Source organism: Sinohyriopsis cumingii, chromosome 18 (genome assembly GCF_028554795.1).
Source record: "Sinohyriopsis cumingii isolate HCF-2022 chromosome 18, ASM2855479v2, whole genome shotgun sequence".
Lineage (NCBI taxonomy): Eukaryota > Metazoa > Mollusca > Bivalvia > Unionida > Unionidae > Sinohyriopsis > Sinohyriopsis cumingii.
In genome coordinates, this window is record NC_142978.1 from 58,164,406 (window position 1) to 58,183,762 (window position 19,357).

General features: G+C 33.7%; 1 protein-coding gene across 3 annotated transcripts in view; it reads left to right on the forward strand.

Moving 5' to 3' along the window:
* Positions 1-19,357, forward strand: part of LOC149776727 (ras-related protein Ral-A-like) — a 73,680-nt gene that overhangs the window by 45,054 nt on the left and 9,269 nt on the right. Inside the window, exon 5 of one of the 3 annotated variants that reach the window (XM_089941252.1) lies at positions 14,137-14,422. The exons of 1 other annotated variant lie outside the window; for it this stretch is intronic. In XM_089941252.1, coding sequence (XP_089797378.1) covers positions 14,137-14,301 — 165 coding nt within the window. In that variant the 3' untranslated portion in view covers positions 14,302-14,422. Of the gene's footprint in view, positions 1-14,136; positions 14,423-19,357 lie in introns of those variants that run through there. One more of the 3 variants, XM_089941251.1, reaches the window with a different exon arrangement.

A 19,357-nucleotide genomic window follows, 5' to 3' on the forward strand; every position in this document is an offset into this window, starting at 1 on the left:
TTCAGTTTGGGGGTTGGCTTGTACGCGAAGGGGCTTATACGCGAGTATATTCGGTACATATTAGTGACTGTGCTTTGAATGTTGTCATATATTATCCTCAGCAGGCTTTTAATGCACATTGTATAATAGGTGTCATTTAGATGAACTGCATTCCACACGTTCATCTGAATGTTTTATAAAGTTAATTTTTAATGTATGAACAATGTACTGCTGGCTGCCCCTTCAACGTTACTCAAAGCAGCTGACTTTCACCCTGTACTATCTGACAATGATAAAAAGCTTTTCAAACAGATTTTAAGAGCAAAACAGATTTTAAGAGCAGTGTTTTGAAAACTTCATACAAAAATAACATTCATCTCTTTATTATTAACTTATTACCTCCCGGGCAGGTGTTAGGATATAGTGACTGGGTGGGACACGATGATACATGTCTGTGGCATGATGCCGCAGTGCTAGACATCGCTATAAACTGCCACACTGCAGACATCATAGTGATATGACTGAAAAATTATTAAAGCGACGTTAAAAATACAAAACACACACACACACACAGTTACCATATAAATTGTACACAGTTCATACTATACATATTTACCATATTAGAACCCCTTTATTGATTAATAGAAGTCTGTTGCTAGATAACAACACATGACAGTACATGAGATTGTATTAACAAGTTTCGACTATAAGTTATTTTTACACCATATACTGTAATGAGATTTTTTTATATACAAATAGACCATCAGATGTAGTTACTTAACATTCTAGGCATTTTTTATTTCCTTCTTGTATTATTAGCCCAGTAATACAGCTGGGCTCAGCTGCTGCCAGTTGATATGAGGGGAAAATTGATGATACAAATCTATAAAACTCCAGTAGAGTTCACTCTGATAACACCAGCAGGGTTTACTGTTGATGGAATCCCAGTGCTTGTAACCCCCTTGAGTGACAGATGGAAACCAAACTCACAACCTGTTATAGAATTGATCTTAACAAAGCCATGGCATTCATAAATTGAAGCCAGTAAACTGCATGCTCCTGTATAAAGTGTATCCAACAATGAATTCTGTAACACACTGACAGCTGGGTCATTGCTTTTGAATATACTGACAGAACAGGGTCTGTGCATTTCGGTACAAAGATAGAACAGGGTATATGTGATGTTCAATACACTGATAGAACAGGGCATGTGCTGTTCAATACACAGATAGAACAGGGTATATGTGCTGTTCAGTACACTGACAGAACATGGTATGTGTTGTTCACTGCCCTTATTGAACATTGTTTTTCAGTCATGGACAGAACAGTATCTTTGCTGTTTAATGCACTGACATAACATACATGTAGTTTATTCTGTTGAGTACACTGTCAGAACAAGGTATATGCTGTGAAGCACACTGATAAATAGGGTATATGCTCTTCAGTCTGCACTGTAAAATAACACTGAGAAAACAGAGCCTGTGCTGTTCAGCATACTGACAGAACAGGGTATATTCTGTTCAATACATTGACATAAAATGGCCTGCTTTCTGCATACTGACAGAACAGGGTATGTGCTATTAAATACACTGTCAGAACAGGGTCCATGCTGTTCATTATGCTGTCAAAATATGATCTGTGCACTTTAATACATTGAAAAACTGTGATGTTTAATGCACTGTCAGAATGGGGTCTGTGCTGTTTGGGACACTGACAGAACAGGGTCCATGCTAATCAGGTTACTGATAAAACAGTGCTGTTCATTACACTTGCAAAACAGCCTGTACTTTTCAGTGTACAGACAGCTGGGTATATGCTGTTTAATACACTGATGGAACAGGCTTCTGCTGTTCAGTACACTGTTAGAACACGACAGGGATTGTGCTGTTAAATATACTAACAGGTCAGGGTTTATGCTGTTCACAGAAAATCTTGAGTATAATGACCAGCATATTATGCATAATCAGATCTGGATCTATGCTGTTCACTATACTGACAGAAATGATCTTAGTTTAGTACAATGGCTGAACAGGGTATGTACAGTTCAGTACATTAGCAGAAGTCTTATTGTTAACATGCGGTCTTGTGTAGAACAGCACATTATGCACTTGCAAATCTGGGTCTATGATGTTTGCAATATATTTCTTTGCTGATAGCTACATGCAGTCTTCCAGAGATAATACTGCTCTATTAATTAGAAACAGCCAGGCAATCCCAATTGCACCTTTAAGTACATGTAAGCATAATAAATATTAAGTTTTTCCAAAATCTCAGTTTTGAGGCTGATCTTCCTTTTTCATTCTTAAAATGAACACAGTGATTGAGTTCTTTGTTAGGGTATGCTAGGAATCATTTGGTCTAGCATGAAATGCGTAATGATGTTTTTATCATTTTTTTTATCATTTTTTTTAACAAAAAAAGTAATATTTAAATTTGGTTTTATGGCATAATCTTTCATGCCTTTTTATTGAAAATGAATATAGTCTTTAATAGAGTTCAATACTCTTGCTTGCAGCCTTGCATCTGCTTGGTAAACATCCTATTGGAGATTCCTATCCTTTAAGAATGGAACAAATTCAGTATGAAACTGACTAAAGTTGCCATAATCATAGAGCAGTTTTATTCCAAATAACAGAATTATTATAATGTAGCTTTAAATTTATATTACGGTGAAAGAATAAAGATGTGTATTAGCTGTAGGACCTGTTAAATGTTTATCCAAAAGAACAAAATAATTACAACTCTACTACTATTACCGCCACAAATAATGTGTTTAATTTGCTGCAATTAAAAATATAAATTTGATTACAATACAATTAGCACACCAACTGTGACCAGGAATACCTCAGTTGTTACATTTTATTAAGGCACTATTTAAACTGGAAGACATGTCTTTCCAGGCAAGACATTGAGAATAAATATTCATCAAGCAAACAGAAATAAAGAAAAGGAAAATCTAATGGCAAATATATACATTGACACATGTTAGGAATAAACTAGAGGTTTACATCCTACCTGACAGTCAAAGGGAAATAACTTTTAATGTACATTATATATTGATAAGTATGGTATATAACTGAAATTGAATGAAGCAGTTATATTTAAGAAGAGAGGCCAGCTGAAGTCCCTGATGATAAATGATTACTTATTCAGTTTTTCCTTTTAGCCTTATTTATGCATCAGAGACCCCCCCCACCCCAATTTTTAATTTGACCTTTGTTTTGGTTTTTTTTCTTTCTCACTCAGTCTGACCCCTGGTTCTGACACAAAAGGGATTTTTGACTTCTTCAGTCTTGCATTCCTAGGGGATACACTGTTCCCTTTGGTTTTGTGGCAAGTTGGACCAGTTTTTAACACTGTGGAAAACTTTTCAGAAAACTTGCACTCAGTACTCAAATGGATATCTTATACCTGAAAATATTCTCAGGAAGATTTCCAGTAGGGTCTGTAATCCCACCAAGTGATGTGCAAGAGAAAAAAATCCAAAACAAATGTAATAACTGAAGTTTGAAATATGCATTAAATTATTTTTATCATTTCATAATTTGTCAAGGGCATCCTATTATTTACCTTTTAAGACCCTTAGAAAATATTTGTAAAAACTGAAGTCTGCTAATTGATAGAAATGAGTAAAATCAAACCACCAGAATAAGGAGCATTTGTATGCAAAAGGAAAGCTGCAGTTATTAACAGTGCAGATATCAGGTAGATTGATGTGAATGCAGAATATAGTCAGTATACCAGTTACTATAGGTGAAATTTAGGATGCAAAAGCAACAAGCAGATGCTTGGTAATTTGTGAAATATCAGAAAGGTCATATTTGAGGTGCAAACCAGTGATTACAAGCTTTAATACCATAAATTATCCACCAGACGTGATGTTGAAAAAAGCATTGTTTATGAACATGAACAGTATAAAAGTGGTGCCTGTTTAAAAGATATTAAAGAATTTATGCATATTGGAAGTGAGTGATGATTTTATAACTAAAAATGTTGGACACACCAGTGGCAGTAGTATTGTTTAGCAAGCTGTAAATACTGTATGTCGTTTACCCATTGGGCATTACACCATTGACAGTATTGTTTTTGGACAAACATATGATAGTGTTCAGTAAACCTTATTGTTCTTTTCATCTTTATATATGTGGCAAATTTTGTGTTGTCTATGATGGTCTTTTAAATTTTGTTGTGAAACAATGCTGTTATGGAAGTTAGACTGACTTTTCCTGCCACTGTGCTTTGCTTTACCCTTCAAATATATATATGAGGATAAATAAAAATTATAATAATAATAATAAATTAACTATATTTTTATTATTACTATTATTAATATTATTATTGTTTTTATAATTTAATCTTTGTATGATTCATTAGTGTATATCTGTAGAAGTGAATTACAATGAATGAAGTATATTTTAATAATAAATACCTTTTCAAATTTGATCTTAAAAGCCCCACACCCATTGGGAGAAAAACTTGATTTTAACTGACAGTGAAAAATGTTTTCTCCCGTTATTTAGAGGACAGGCTACTTCATTATTTAATTGCCATTAGGTTTAAGAAATGTTACAAAGACTCAGAGACATGGACTCGTAAAAAGACTATTAATTCATATATTCTTTTTTACCAAGCATAATATGTTGACTGAAATTTTTGCGGTGTGGGGGGAGGGCGAGGGAGGAGTTCAGCGGGGTCCATATGTCATTTCATAACCGGGACATTTTGTTCCCAGCATTTCAACACATGCTATTATATTTCCCATTAACATAATTGAATTTAGTAGAAAAGAATTACAGTACTAATGTGTATATTTATGTATTATTATTACAAATTGAAATGATGCCATTTAAAAAAGTTCAAAGAACATTAAAATCAGAATAATATACGAGTCGTTCAGTTCATGCGTGTATCGCCAACATTTAATGAAGATTGTGCACAAAAAGTTCCACAGTCCTCCATAAAATGTATCTTTCTTTTTATTGAAGTCATTCTGAGAAGAATTGACTATTGGATTTAATCTTTAAAACTCTGATTGAATGTAATTGAGGTATTTTCTTAGTTGGACCATTAAAACATCTCAAAGGCTGACTTCAGCCTCACTACAAGTAAGCAGGAAAAATAATGTACACATTGACATATTGGTCCATTAAACACACAAGCAGAACAAACAGTGTAAATGTATTTTGACCTTTATGCCTACCCCAGTACAGCCTGAAGATTTAGACTATCTAGGAAGCTTCACAACTTGCTGTCTGTTTTCAGAAACACATGTAACAATTATGTGAGTCTTGTATTTACTGAAACTTGTTCTCTGATAATTGGCCCTTATCTTATACATGGCCCTCACAGAACAGACAGTAGCTGGCACCAAAGCTTTTCACAAATTACCTAAGGTCAGTCAGCAGTTGAAGCAATCTCACTTGATCAGGGTTGTGAGAATTGTGATAAATAGGAGAGTATCTTGATTTCCCAGGCATGATTTAGTATATACCCAAATGCAGCATCAGTTAGCAAGAGAGAGAGCTTACCATCTTTTCTGTTAAATGGTGGTCCAACTATAAAAACAACCCAGATACCCTTATCTACCTTTGCATAATTCAGGTTCAGATCAGGGCCTGTTTTTGTGCTAATGATTACTCCTAACAAACCACATGGATCCTGGACTGCTGGCACATTATGGGTCCACAGATCTGAGTCTATGCATTTGGCTGTTGGATCCAACTTATAAGTTCGTCTATATGGTATATGAACAAATTTCTCATCTTTTGGCTTGGCTCCTGAATTAGTAATGTCAGGATGCAACTACTTTTTTTTCACCCATGTGAAAGAAGAATTTTGCCAATTTGCTAACCTTACTTTTCTTATTTTAGTCTGATTGTCTCATTCATTGTCTTTTCAAGGGAAAATAAACTTCTGCTGTGCCTGATGGAGTTTTTTTTAATAAATTAAACAACATCAACAACACCAACAGATATATGTACATTACATAAAGCATTTAAAGTCTCAAACTTTGATAACACATCATACAAAACAATTTGTGAAAGCAAGACACATACATGCACATGAAGCCGAGCTATTTGATAGAGCTTAAAATTGAAGCGTATTTTATAACCCTGAACTGTAAAGACCATTGGCGATGGTCATGTGAATAAACTGTTTGAATCCCTCACTGTTGGGTCCTAATACACCATCAGCTTTATTAAACACTTCATGGTTTAAAAATATGTTGCACTTTGGGGTACGGAGAGAGGGTGAAGGTCACATAAACATAAATTTGGGTAATATCTCTTTAAAACAAAATTGTGAACTTAGCATATTTAAAGTTTAACAAGAGACAGACAAAAGAAAATGACAGAGGACATAACACACAAGGAATGAAAAACCAAGAATGTATAATAACCCCACATTTCCTGATATGTGTCTGCAAATTATATGAACAGTCCCATTGATTTTTGTGACCTGACAATACATCCTACCTTATCCATATAACCCATGTTGATGGATCTAGGCCAGATGAGTAATGTATTTTTACAGGCACCAATTTGGGCAAGAAGGCTGAGGACTCTAATGAAGAAATGGCTTTGTAAACAAACTTGCTCAAGCTGACTTCTAAACATACCACATAAACTTAAGAATGAGAAAATATTTTATACTCAAAACTAACAGAAAACACTGTTTCTGACAAACAGGCTATACACATAATTGGCTACAAAAACCAAAACTCTCCCCACCTCAACAACAGAAATGTGTTATGTCGAACCTGCTTTCTTCAAACTTTGCCCAACACCCCTGATCTAGCCCAGCTGAATGAAACATAATAATTTAATTGCAGATGAAAACCCCAGCACTTAACAGGGTGGTTCATTCATAAGTCAACAGGGTATTCCACAAGATTTCCCTTTAGCATATCATTGCACTAGTAATAGCAACGCTTGCCATATTTCCCAGACAGAAAATATGTATTTCCAAGAAAAGCTTGAATTAGAAATTCCCTCATATTGTTAAGTTTGGTATTGGAATTAATGGTTCATTAATTTATGGTGATAATTTTATAACCAATACATGTACCAATTACAACACCAGTATGTCACAGTTTCACCTTTTCCAAAGAATAGGTGAGTTATATGTGATAGTAACAGATCTCTCATTTTCCATGAATAGTCCAGTGTATATACATTGTACTACTTTCATTACACATATTATAGCTGTGTACCCTGGTGTCTATATTGTATATCATTTTTTCTTCTTTTATTGCTAGATTCTGCATGGATAATTATTGATAGGGATTTATTGTCTTGTTACAAATCCATCCATAAATTCTAATAATCTCTTCTGTAGCCTCTGAGACAGATTTTCTGCAGAGATTCTTTTTCACATCATATTGATCTGTTAGCCAGGCTTTGAAAAAGTATTTTATACTTAGCTAATACATGTATTTTGTTAAATGACCTCTCCCTTTTTCTGCCATGAATGTAAGGCTCAAAGCTGAAAAACTGACCGCACCATTAATAAATGCTTATAAATTTAACATTTTTGAAATTTTAGTGTAGAAGATAATTAAATATCATTCAGGGTTTTTTAAAACCCTTCTAAGATGTAATTTTGTAATTCTTGTGTCTGAGATATCTGATATTATCTAGAAGGGCCTATTTATAATGGTAGAATAACTTTAGCTCAGGGAGATCATTATAGCTACATGTTTTTCTTATTTACCCTACAGTCTATACTTACTTATAAGTCAAGTCCAACTGCAAACTGCTTAGACCATGATCTGCTGTTGTGTTATGTGATGGCAGATCTGGAGCTATGTTGTTTGCACTTGGAGTTGATTTATTTATAAGTAAGTATATCTGGCAAAAAGTTGAAGTTTTGTTACATGTAGAACTAAGATTCTTGTACATGTATAGAATTCAATTCAAAAAATTCTGTTGCATTGTTTGGGTGATATGTTTATTGCCTTTTTCATATATTCATAATAACATTCATTGGTATCAATTTTTTGAAAATGAGATTTTAAACTTTTCATAGCAATAAGAAAGCAGATGTTGGGCTCCTTTTGTATTTAAAACTGGTACATTTTGTTAAAAGAAGGGGAGACATAGAAACGCAAGAAATAAAATCCATTTGTCTTTAAGATTCTTCCAGAAAAAGTTAAACTGTACATATTTGGTTTTGTGTACAGAACCTCCATCATCAAATACAGATTGTTGTGAATTTGTGAACTTCTGATAGATAAAACTTCAAATGAAGGAAAGGAATTTTATATTCTAGGTCAGTGATTCCCAACCTGCTTGATGCAGATCCCTTTAATCTGCTGGGTTATACAAGGGGTCTTTAAATTCAGATAGCTTTGGAGCCGAAAACTACACCTAAGCATGTGGGAGTCCACATAAATTTTTTAATTTAAGAAGGGATCCTCATACACAAAAAGGTTTGGAACCACTGTTCTGGGTGATATAAACAGAGACCTTTTCATTGATTATATAAAAAGAATTGGATGTATTCTATTGCTTCTTTATGTACCAAATTAGGAACCAAATTGAGTAACATTATTGACCTGAAAAGGGTGGTTAAGTGGTTGAAGGTGGTTGCCTTTATGGACCACCAACATCTCACCTATATCTTCAAGCTCAGCCAGTGTGGGTACACCACTCCCTCAATAACTTGCGCCCTGAAAACTCATGAACCGGCTCATAGCATGGGGTCAGGCGTGGTTCCCATTTTTTAAACCAGAAAATACCCCCAAATTTTTTATCCCTGATTGTTGAACTTGAAGAAAATTGCGATCAAAATTGGTTTTGGAACCTTGGATGTATCGCTTGTTTTATCGTTGAAAACGGTAGATTTGTGTTCTAGTTCTATCTTTTAGTTCCTTTTAAGTGTAATCGTCATAAAGCAATGTGCCTTCTTTAAATTAAACATGAAATCGGTCAATGTACCGTAACAGCCATGTGCGCGAGTGTTTCTCTGAGAACCTAATTAAGTGGTGACTGTGTTTTGATAACTGACTTCTGGAATTATTTGTTGTATTTTTGCACTGAATTAAAAGCTGGCCTCATTTGTATTATCGTGTTAATTATGTCTTTTGAATCAAATAAAAGAGGTGGAATAAAAGAAAAGTTAAAAGGAATGAAAATTCAACAAACTTAAAATCTAGCAGTCCCGGTCGTATGTTGGGTGAACTCACTTCATTTGATCAATAAAACACTTATAAATGTTATTGTGTATGTTACATAAACTACCTTAAATTAACCGACTCTTTCATAAATGTGATCAAAGATAACAAGGCAGCCAAGCGAAATGAATACTTCGTAAAATAAAGAGCTTGATTTCACAGATACATTCCATTGTTAGCAAGCAAGTTTCAGAGAATTTCTGAACTGACACTTGATATATCATCAAGAATGATAAGAAGTTTCATTATTACTTCATTGAAATCACGACATCAATATTGTACTAATTGAACAATACAAAAATTGAGTTTCGATGCAGACGATTGTCACACGAAATAAATGTCGCGTGATTTTAAAAAAAAGGAATCTTTTTTGCCAGCGTATCAACAGTTAGTCTAGTTCCCTGCTCTTGGGACTCCCGATTTGGCAGGATAATATTAAACACCACTATGGGAACCAGACTCATCAAGAAAATAAAAAGCAGTGACGTAATGCACAGATTTTTTCGTGTACACGTGATGCTTGTTGAAACCAGTTGGAACGATCTTTCATATGTTGGACATTTTGAAAATAAATGTTATTTAAACAGAATAACGAACAACTTCATTAGAAAAAGCACGTTATTAAAAATTATCGGTGTGATTGTAAAACAAGGATTCAGTCAATAAACAGCCCAGTTCCATAATGCAGCTTCCCCCCTACGGTTTTCTCAATGTCAAAACAATTTTTTTCCAATTTTTGATGGTCCCTCGGTAACTCACTTCTTGCTTATAGTGCGGTCTATGTTTGTTGACCCCATTGTGCGCGAGTTAATGATGGAGAGGTGTGTGAGAAAGCTGGCATGTCAGTAGTTTCCCCATGGGTTTATGGTTCTTCACAGAATTTTTCTATGTTCTTCCGCCACCAGATATTCTGGCCTATCATGTGCTGAAAAACGCATGAATCCAGAAGAAGAAAAAACTTACTGGCCATATTTAACTAATACACAAGAAAATGCTCTGGAAGTAAGAGTTTCTAACAATGATTCAAGTGATGGCTTTGCAATTTTTCTAACATGTAAAGTTAAATAGCAAATCAAGGAATAATAATATCCATAATCCATAACTTACAGATCTTTTTGAAACTTTGAGATAACTCAATTTGAAAAGATCCAAAACAGTTTCCAGGGAATACAGTCCTATATTGATGGTGTTTTTTAGGTACAGTACTGGCATCTTCTCATTGAGCAGTAAACAAACATGACCCTTTTAAAATGCACAGGATTTAGATTCTAAAAACACTGTCACATTGGATCACTCCAGAAAATGGTTTAAAATCTGTAAGAAATAAGCTGAATATAAAAATTAGAGAAATAATAGTTATAAAATGACGATGCAAGCCATACAGCACTAAAAACAAGTACTAGATGAAAACAGAAATAACCCTAATGCTATTTGGAGAAATTTTAGTGAGTTTGGTGTAGGAAACTGAGAATAAAACCAAATTGTTTTCCCCTGAATCATGAGGCTATACAGTATTTATATTGATAATCCAAGTGACATTTCATATATTTTTTAATTGACTTTTTTGTTCAGATTGTTCAAAAATGTAATAAACTTAAAATTTTGTCTGATCACCTGGAACTGAAAAGTTCCATAAAGACCTACTTAATTAGTTTGAAATTCCAGAAATGACTCTTGAATTTGTTTTGAAGTATATTTGGAAAATGGATGATTGTAAAGCCACAGAACTTGATGTGATTGTACTAAGGCTACTGCATGAAGGCAGCTTTTTTTTGCAGTCATGGTATTAGCGCTGATAAATTTACACAGACTTTAAAAAGAGCCAAGGTAACCCCAATGCATAAAGCAGGAACAAAAGATGATGCAAATAACTGCAGACCCATCTCTTTCCATGTTTTTCCAAACTAAACAAAACAAACATGCATGATTATCAGTCTGATATTTGACAAAATAACAAACTGCACTGATATATACGATTGATAAATGGCTATAGTCATTAGATAAAACAGAAAAGGTTGGCATTATTCTGCTTGATTTTCATGAGGCTTTTTGGTCTTGTAGATAATGAAATTTTGCTTAACTGAGAGTACAAAATTAACTCTAAATGGTTACTGTTCTGAAAGTAAAATATTAACTGTAGAATACCACAGGGCTCCATCCTTGGACGTTTGTTATTCATTCTATTTATAAATGACTGTAACCCTGTAAGATAGGAAATTAAATTTCTTCTACTGACCTGCATGCAGATGATGCTACAATATCAGAGTTGAGTAAAACCAAATGTGAATTTGAAAATAACATGCAAGATTCTTTTAACAAATTTGAAGTATGTTGCAAGAAAAACAGTATGATTATCAATACAGAAAGAACTGATGCCTACCTGTTAACAACAAAACAAAAAAGAGCAAGCTAGATAGTGACAAATTCCAAGTTTTATTGGACAATGTCAACCTGAATATGACCTCACAAGATAAAATTCATGGTTTTTTTGTAGGTAATAATCAGACTTGGTCTATAGTCACATTAAATATGTTTATAAAAAAGGTTAAGTCTTATCTTTGGCTTAAGTAAATCAGAACATTCATTTCTTTTCAGTATTGGGTCAGTATAGGGTCATCTTTCATGAAAGTTATAGTTTGCCATATTTGGATTATTGTAATACAGTATGGGGTTAAAGCTGTCTAAATTTTAGAAAACTTCTACAGAGTACCTGTCGATCGTAATTGTTTACCTGGGAAATTGTATTAAATGTGTATAAAATGTGTACAAACGTGAAGTTAAGTCTGGCTTTGTTAAAAATTCACAGCATCCAATAAATATCACTAGCTTACGTCATCCATTCAAAGTCTGTGACTCCCATTCCTTGGCCTTACTGTCATACGTGGACACATATTTAGAGACTGAGCTTGAGCTTCATAAGTAACATTTTCATCATGTAGTTTGCGAAATCTATTAAAGGTTACAACTGAACACAGATGACTGGCAAGATCAAATAACCATCCTCTGTTACTTGTTACTGTATCACACAATTGTAGCACTCTCAGAGGATTGTCATGTGGGAAAACAAGCTCTTTGACTAAGGTCAATTATTTACTGGACGATTCAGACCTGCCTGGCGCTGAAAAATTGCATGTATTCACAGTTCAGTGAAAAGGATTGTCAAACTTGAAAACGAAGTGAGTATTGCCTTAACAAACACTGGTAGAAAACTTGTATACAGTAAACAGGTACCCTATGGCACATTTTATTAACTGGGTTATGATCAGTGGGCAGGTACACGAGTAGCCAGATGCCCATTGGCATCTTTATTTGATGTGATGCTATTAATTTAAACATAGCAAAGTTTCCAAAGGAGGGCATGCCATTTAATACCAGGTCTTTGTATAGACTTTCAGGATGCAATGAATTATATAAACTTTTTAACAATATACGAAAGAATATTCTTTTTAGAAAGGCCACATTTATGTATAAAGTTTCCAGAAAATCCATTCCTATCAACTTGTGCAATATCATTCACCAAAGAGATGCTGATGATACTCCAATTTTTAGGTCTGTTAGAAATAAAAATTACAGTATATGAAGGTCGAAAGAAGGAATTGTTTAATAAGAGTTTTTAGTATACTGGTCCACTGCTATGGAACATTATTCCCTGGGAATAATGTTTCATACCAGTGGACCAGTAGATTGAAAGCCTTAATTTACTAATTTCTTCTTCGGCTTCATGAGTCATGTACATACAAGGCAGGCTCTGAGCATTTCTTTTCATAATCAGTGTCTTAAATGGATGAAATCTTAAGACATTCTAACAGGTCTAAGTAATATAAATACTTCCTGCTTCTCTCACTGTTGCTAGCCAAGGATCCTATATGTTAACCCTATCTTCACCTTGGCAGATCAAGCAGATATTTCTGTGCTTTGGGTCTGTGAATTTCATTGGATGCTGCAACATGCCACCACATAAAATCAAAATTAAGTTGTTCAAATTTTAACACTGTTCCTACTTGAGACAAGGGGAGCACATAACTTGAATGGACTCATAAATAAGCAAATACACCTGTAATGACTTCTCTGGGATGAAGTCATACTTTCGATATTAAACTTACAAAGTATCCATTTGAAGTCATTTGCCTAAACCATTTTCGATCGATATAAAATGCACTGCTGTTACACACCGCTCCGTTGGCCTAGTGGTTAGAGTGTCAACCTCAGATGCGAGGGTCTTGGGTTCGATCCCCGGATACCAAAGACTTACAAAAGTGGTACTTACAGCTGCTTCATTTGGCACTCAGCATTAAGAGGTTAGTGTTAGGAATGGTCGGCCTGGTGTCAGGATAATGTGACTGGGTGGGACATATGCTACATGTCTGCGGCATGATGCCTCAGTGCTAGACATCACTATAAACTGCCACACTGCAGACATCATAGCGATATGACTGGAAAATTTTTAAAGCTACGTTAAAAATCCAAATCTCACACACACATTATAATTATTATTAATATTATTATTATTATTAATATTATTATTGGATTTAGAAAGGCTTCCTTTTTTGTTTCCATTGAATGAACATGGGTCTTAGAGTCCTTCTTGGTTTGTTGCAACCATGAAATCTTAGAAATTTTGTACATTACAGAAAATTGTGAATTCAGCATGATTTTTACCATATTTGTGTACCCTGACATGAAATAGTAGTGTGCTCATTAATTTTACAAGTACAAAGTTTTCTGCAAAAATAGGAAAGGTTTTATGTTTTTTTTTACTTCAACAATGTTTATTTAATTACTGAATATAGGCAGGTACTAGCGGCAGAGTTGCCTGGACTCCAGTATCTAACGACAGACTAAGTATTGAATAATGAATTCAGCATGGTTTTTACCATCTATGTATACCCTACAGAAATCCCTACATAAAATAGTGAATTCAGCTTGGTTTTTACCATATTTGCACTTTATTTACTGTATGCCGAGTTTCCTTTTTCTTCCAGGTTTTCTTTGATCTAATGCGAAATATGAAATCTGTCAAACTAGCCAAGAAGTCCATGTCTATGTCTCGTAGAAATGCAGGTTCCGTGAAAATTGAACGAACTGTGTCAACTCAGAAGAAACCAGCTGACAGCGAGAAATCAGGCTGTACATGTGTTCTTTTGTAGATATATGAAAAATCAGGGGCATATTAGTAGTGGGTTACCTTCATCTTTGAGTCGTTTATTTAAACTAATGAAGTGAAGAAAGTTCCACCTTCAAAAATGAACTTTTAACTAAAAGAGCCTCAGCTAGATGTTTATTTGCCTGCTGTTTTCAAAGGAAAAATAGAAGATGATTAAATTTCATCAAACTTAGAACCTACTTGAGCTTTCAAGCTTTTTAGGTATGAGCTGTAAAAAAAAGGTTTGTCTTAGGAACTTTTTCATTATTTCTTTTTACTAAAATATTTGTCAGCTAAAAACATACCTCTCACGGTCACGGGCATACATGCCATGATTGATTGAAAATTAATAATAATTTACATTTTACATAGTCACAGCTGCATGAAGCAGTTATCAGAGAGTGGTGTATAGCATTGATGGTGCATCCTTGATGTAAAATAATTCTTTCCATCTTTGTAGATAACATTCAAAAAATTGTATTCACACATGTTCCCAGAAAACCTCTCAGAGCTAAATTTCAGCAAACTGATGATGTCTTGATATTGAAGTAGTTTTTTTTGGTTAACAAATTTTCCTCCTTAAAATAAAATTAATACAATAAACTTGAAAACATTAATAACAAAAAATCATTTTGAACTCTTTGGCTTTATGTCTTGAAAGATTTCAGTGTTATATACGTTGTATCAAATAATATTACAACTCTTGTAATTTTTCATTTCTCAATCCATCATGTTGGACCATTTAACCCCTCCATGCTTGCTTCACATTGAAATACTGTGGTGGATTGGTATGTATCTATCATCTCACAGCCATAGCTATATTCAAGTGCTGTTTACCTATACTACATGGGGGTGGATAGCAGGTGGCAGAGACATCAGAGTAATTGGCAGTTATGATGCTGATATTATGTCTGCTATGTGTCCATCTTGAGAATCTTGTTTTCACTATTAATTTTGATGGTGTTTTGATCAGAAGAATATTTTTTGGGTCTGCATGGTCCTAAATTAAAATGACTAACCCTCAATATGACCACCATGGTGCTTGTCTTGAAACTAGTGTTATGTCTACTGCTTCCAACATCGGTTTTGGGCTTTTTATGATACCTTGTTGGTTCTGAATAAAAATGGTGCCAGTTGACATCCAATATGGCTGCCCGATGGCTGTCTTGAAAATATTATTGTCATTATTCCTTCTGAATTGATGATCATCACGACATGAGGATTTCATCCAGAGAATTCTCATGATGTCTAACTGCATTAATTGACAGTGGTGTAAATCTGACATCCATTATGTTAACACCGCAGCTATTGGAAAATCTTGTTACAGCTGAGGAGTATTAGAGATGGTGTCAACACTCATCAGTTGCAATGAAGAAGTGGTCTTATCTTGAATTCCCAGAATTCTTTTCCCCCATTAGAGCAACAAATCCTTGGAGAGACTTTAAATTTCAGAGAAATCTCAACTAACTTTCACACCTGATGAGAGGCACAGCTTTTAGCTTTTAGTGCAGGATAAATTATATCCTATTTTTAAAAAGAATAAGTAATCCAATAAAACATGCACAGTTTAATTCCAGCTAACTCTGCAGTATCAATTACATAAAAGAATAAAAAACACATAGTATTGCATAATATGTACGCGATATTGTGAAGCAGGTTCATCGTCAGTAATGGTAGTTATTAATGTCAACAACAGTAAGTATTCACATGTTTGTGTAATACGTGACTTTGAGCCAATAGAGATTCTGATGCAGTAAGGCACTATGTGTACTTGAACACAGATGTGGATTTATTGGTTGTCCTACAAAACCCAAAGCTTGCTAGCCATTGTCAGTGCTCTTCTCATTTGTAATGTCCTGTTGTGATAAAATAATTAAAAAAACCCAGATATCTTGAATGATGAGGTAGAACTCAATAACCACACCTGTCTCTTTTTCTCAGTAATGTTAAATAAATTTCCTGTTTATTTTATTCATCAAAAAAAATTTAAAGTTATCCATTTTAAATGTAAAGATGGTGACAGTGTTAGAGGCCACATGATGGCACTAGAGTTAGAAATTATAAATCATTGAATGATTGGAGTAAATTTTGTCTGTTTTTCATATATCCTTGATGCTTTTCATTTTTAAAATTGGTATTGGATACAAGCTTCTGGGGGTGTAGGCGGTAACTATAGCAATTTTCTTAAAAGCTAAATATAAAATAAAAGTACAATATTCCATATTATTTTGTTTCTCTATCTCTAGGCCAAAATTAATTCTTGATATTATATATATATATATATATATATATATATATATATATATATATATATATATATATATATATACATACATACATACATACATACATATATATATATATACATACATACATACATATATATATATATATATATATATATATATATATATATATATATATATATATATATATATATATAGATTGCCCCCAATCTTTTGCTGCTTATTCCCTTCACTCATTGGTGCATTACTGATAGGGCATAGTTATCAGAACCTTGTAATTATTAGTCATAAAAGATAAAGTGAGGTTTAAAAAATTTTGAATTACTATATTATATTTGAACTAAACTTGCACATGTAAGTCTCTCAACTGCAAATAAAGCTTAACAATAAAAGCCAGATATGTAAACACCAACCCCTAAAATGTTTTGTTGTAAAAGGCTTGTTTGCACTCTTCCTGTAAACAACATTTGTTCTTCCATTTCTGACTGCTGTTTGTAATCTGTGTCATAATAGTATAATTTGATGTGCATACATGAACATTGTTGCCTGTTAGCATAAATTTCTAATACAATTTTTTAATGCTGGATGGACATTGGCACATTTTGAAATACATGTAGACAATAGATTTGCATTGTGTTGCAGATAGTAATCTCAGCAGCAATGGTACACTGAAAAAACATGGTGTGATTTGTTAATATTATAGGGATGATAACAAATCTTTAAGAATGTTTCTTGATAAACAGTTATTGATGATATAAAAATATTCAACATTTATGTTTTACAAAATTGCATGAATTGGGTTTTATAGCATTATTTACATTATTTATGTACATATGAAATGATGAATAAATTATAACCACAATGCATAATCACAAAATTCATCTCATGATCTTGTAAAAGGCAAGTGCAAACATTTTTAAGGATCTAACCATTTTATAGATGAAAGCCTGGGATTGCTGCATTTTCTAGGCAGTAAGTAATGAATGCATTTTCAAAAAAATGTATGCATTCTCGATACAATGAACCTGATATCATAGATTACAAAAGAACACTGTATATCCTGGGAGATAACTTTTATGAGGTGTAATACACGTTTTATATCCTTCAGTCTCCCAGTGTCCGTATGCATTAATCCAACCTCTTTTCCTTTCAGCATGAAGTGACTTATAAACAAGAGATTCCATGAGCTTTGTATACATTCTGCCCATTCCTTCACTATAAAATATTCATCCTATTAGCCACAGCATACAAATGTATCACATGTCATACAACCTATTCCACCTTCCCATGGCAGACACATAATTTCCTATGTATCACTGGCTAATGTTGTGTGCCAGGGTGATACATGTTCCCTTTCCTTATTATGGTTAGTGGTACTGCTCCTCTACTGGTATAACCAGTATGTGTTTCCAGCAGTTCAATGATAATGAATTTGTGTTATGTTAGTTATCTTATAAGAGGTAGGCTAAGTTGACCTGAAAATTGTTTCACTTTTATTTTTTATTTAGTAAATGATGGGCTTAATCAGCCTTTATTGTTCATGTGGTTGTTTATAGGAAAACAAGGGGTAAAGTATAAATGATATAATTTGATATATATATGATGTCAGGAGGCAAATTACATGGAGTAATCTTAGCCTTATTTTGTTTTGTTTTAAAAAAAAATTACCAATAGATTCAGTCACATGATCCATGGTAATAAAGGCTCAAACATTATTTTGATGGTATATATTGATTTAGGATGATGATCCCTGCTTAAATTTTGCACAAATGCTTGAGCTTTATATTGGCATACTCTTTAAGTTAACTGTCCACCCACCATAGCAGTTTGGCAAATAATGGAAGAACACTTCTATTTTGTGACTAGTGTTTCTTTAGCAGTCTAATTGCCCCCTGCAATATATATCAACATTTGTAGCCAGTGGACATGGTCATTATTAGCCAAGGTATACATGTCCATTTTACACTATGCTGCTTCATTGTTTAGTTATGAATATTACTACCACTCAACTACACACATAATAAAATGTATCTAAAAGAAAGAGTCATGTTAGATTTACTGCCAAAAAGATATGTATAGATTAAAAAATTTAGGAGAGAGAGATAGAGCTTCCATCTTTTACAGACTTTGTAATTGTTAAAGTGTGTGTGTGTTGTGAATGATACTTTTGGCACCAAAACTTGATTGCATTTTATTTATATTAAAAAAATATGGATACATTATGTGTGAAGCTGCACATTTCAGGGTGATTACATGAATTTATTCATGTTACAAATCTACAGATTTAAAATATAAAATTTCTCCAATTGAACTAGCTTGCACATATGACATGTGCAAGAAACTGTTGCATATAATTCAAAAAACAAATATACATATAATAGTTCATGATATTAAGTGATCAGTAATTGTTAATAGTATTAAAGTTATAATGAAATTAAACTTCAAGAAACAAAAGCAGACTCTAAGTATGTGCTGGCAGATCTAGGTCTGTATTGATTGGGGGAATAATGAGTGGAACAAACAATATAGCTACTCATCTACTCATCTAAGGTCTATGTTGTTTGCAGTTGGATGGGACTTCACCAATATCTCACCTCTGCATGAATCCATGTCTCAACTTGGCCATTGTGGGTAGCTGAGAAATCTCACCAGTCGCTTCTCATGGGTCGGTGGGTTTTTTCTCAGTATTTTTAGTCTGAATAGTTGTAACATACAAACTACTTAAGACAGTGCTCTCCATCCTTTTTGACACCATGGGCCACTGAAAAATGTTTTTCTTGAAGCCGAGGGCCACAGCAGAAAACTGAAAAGCAA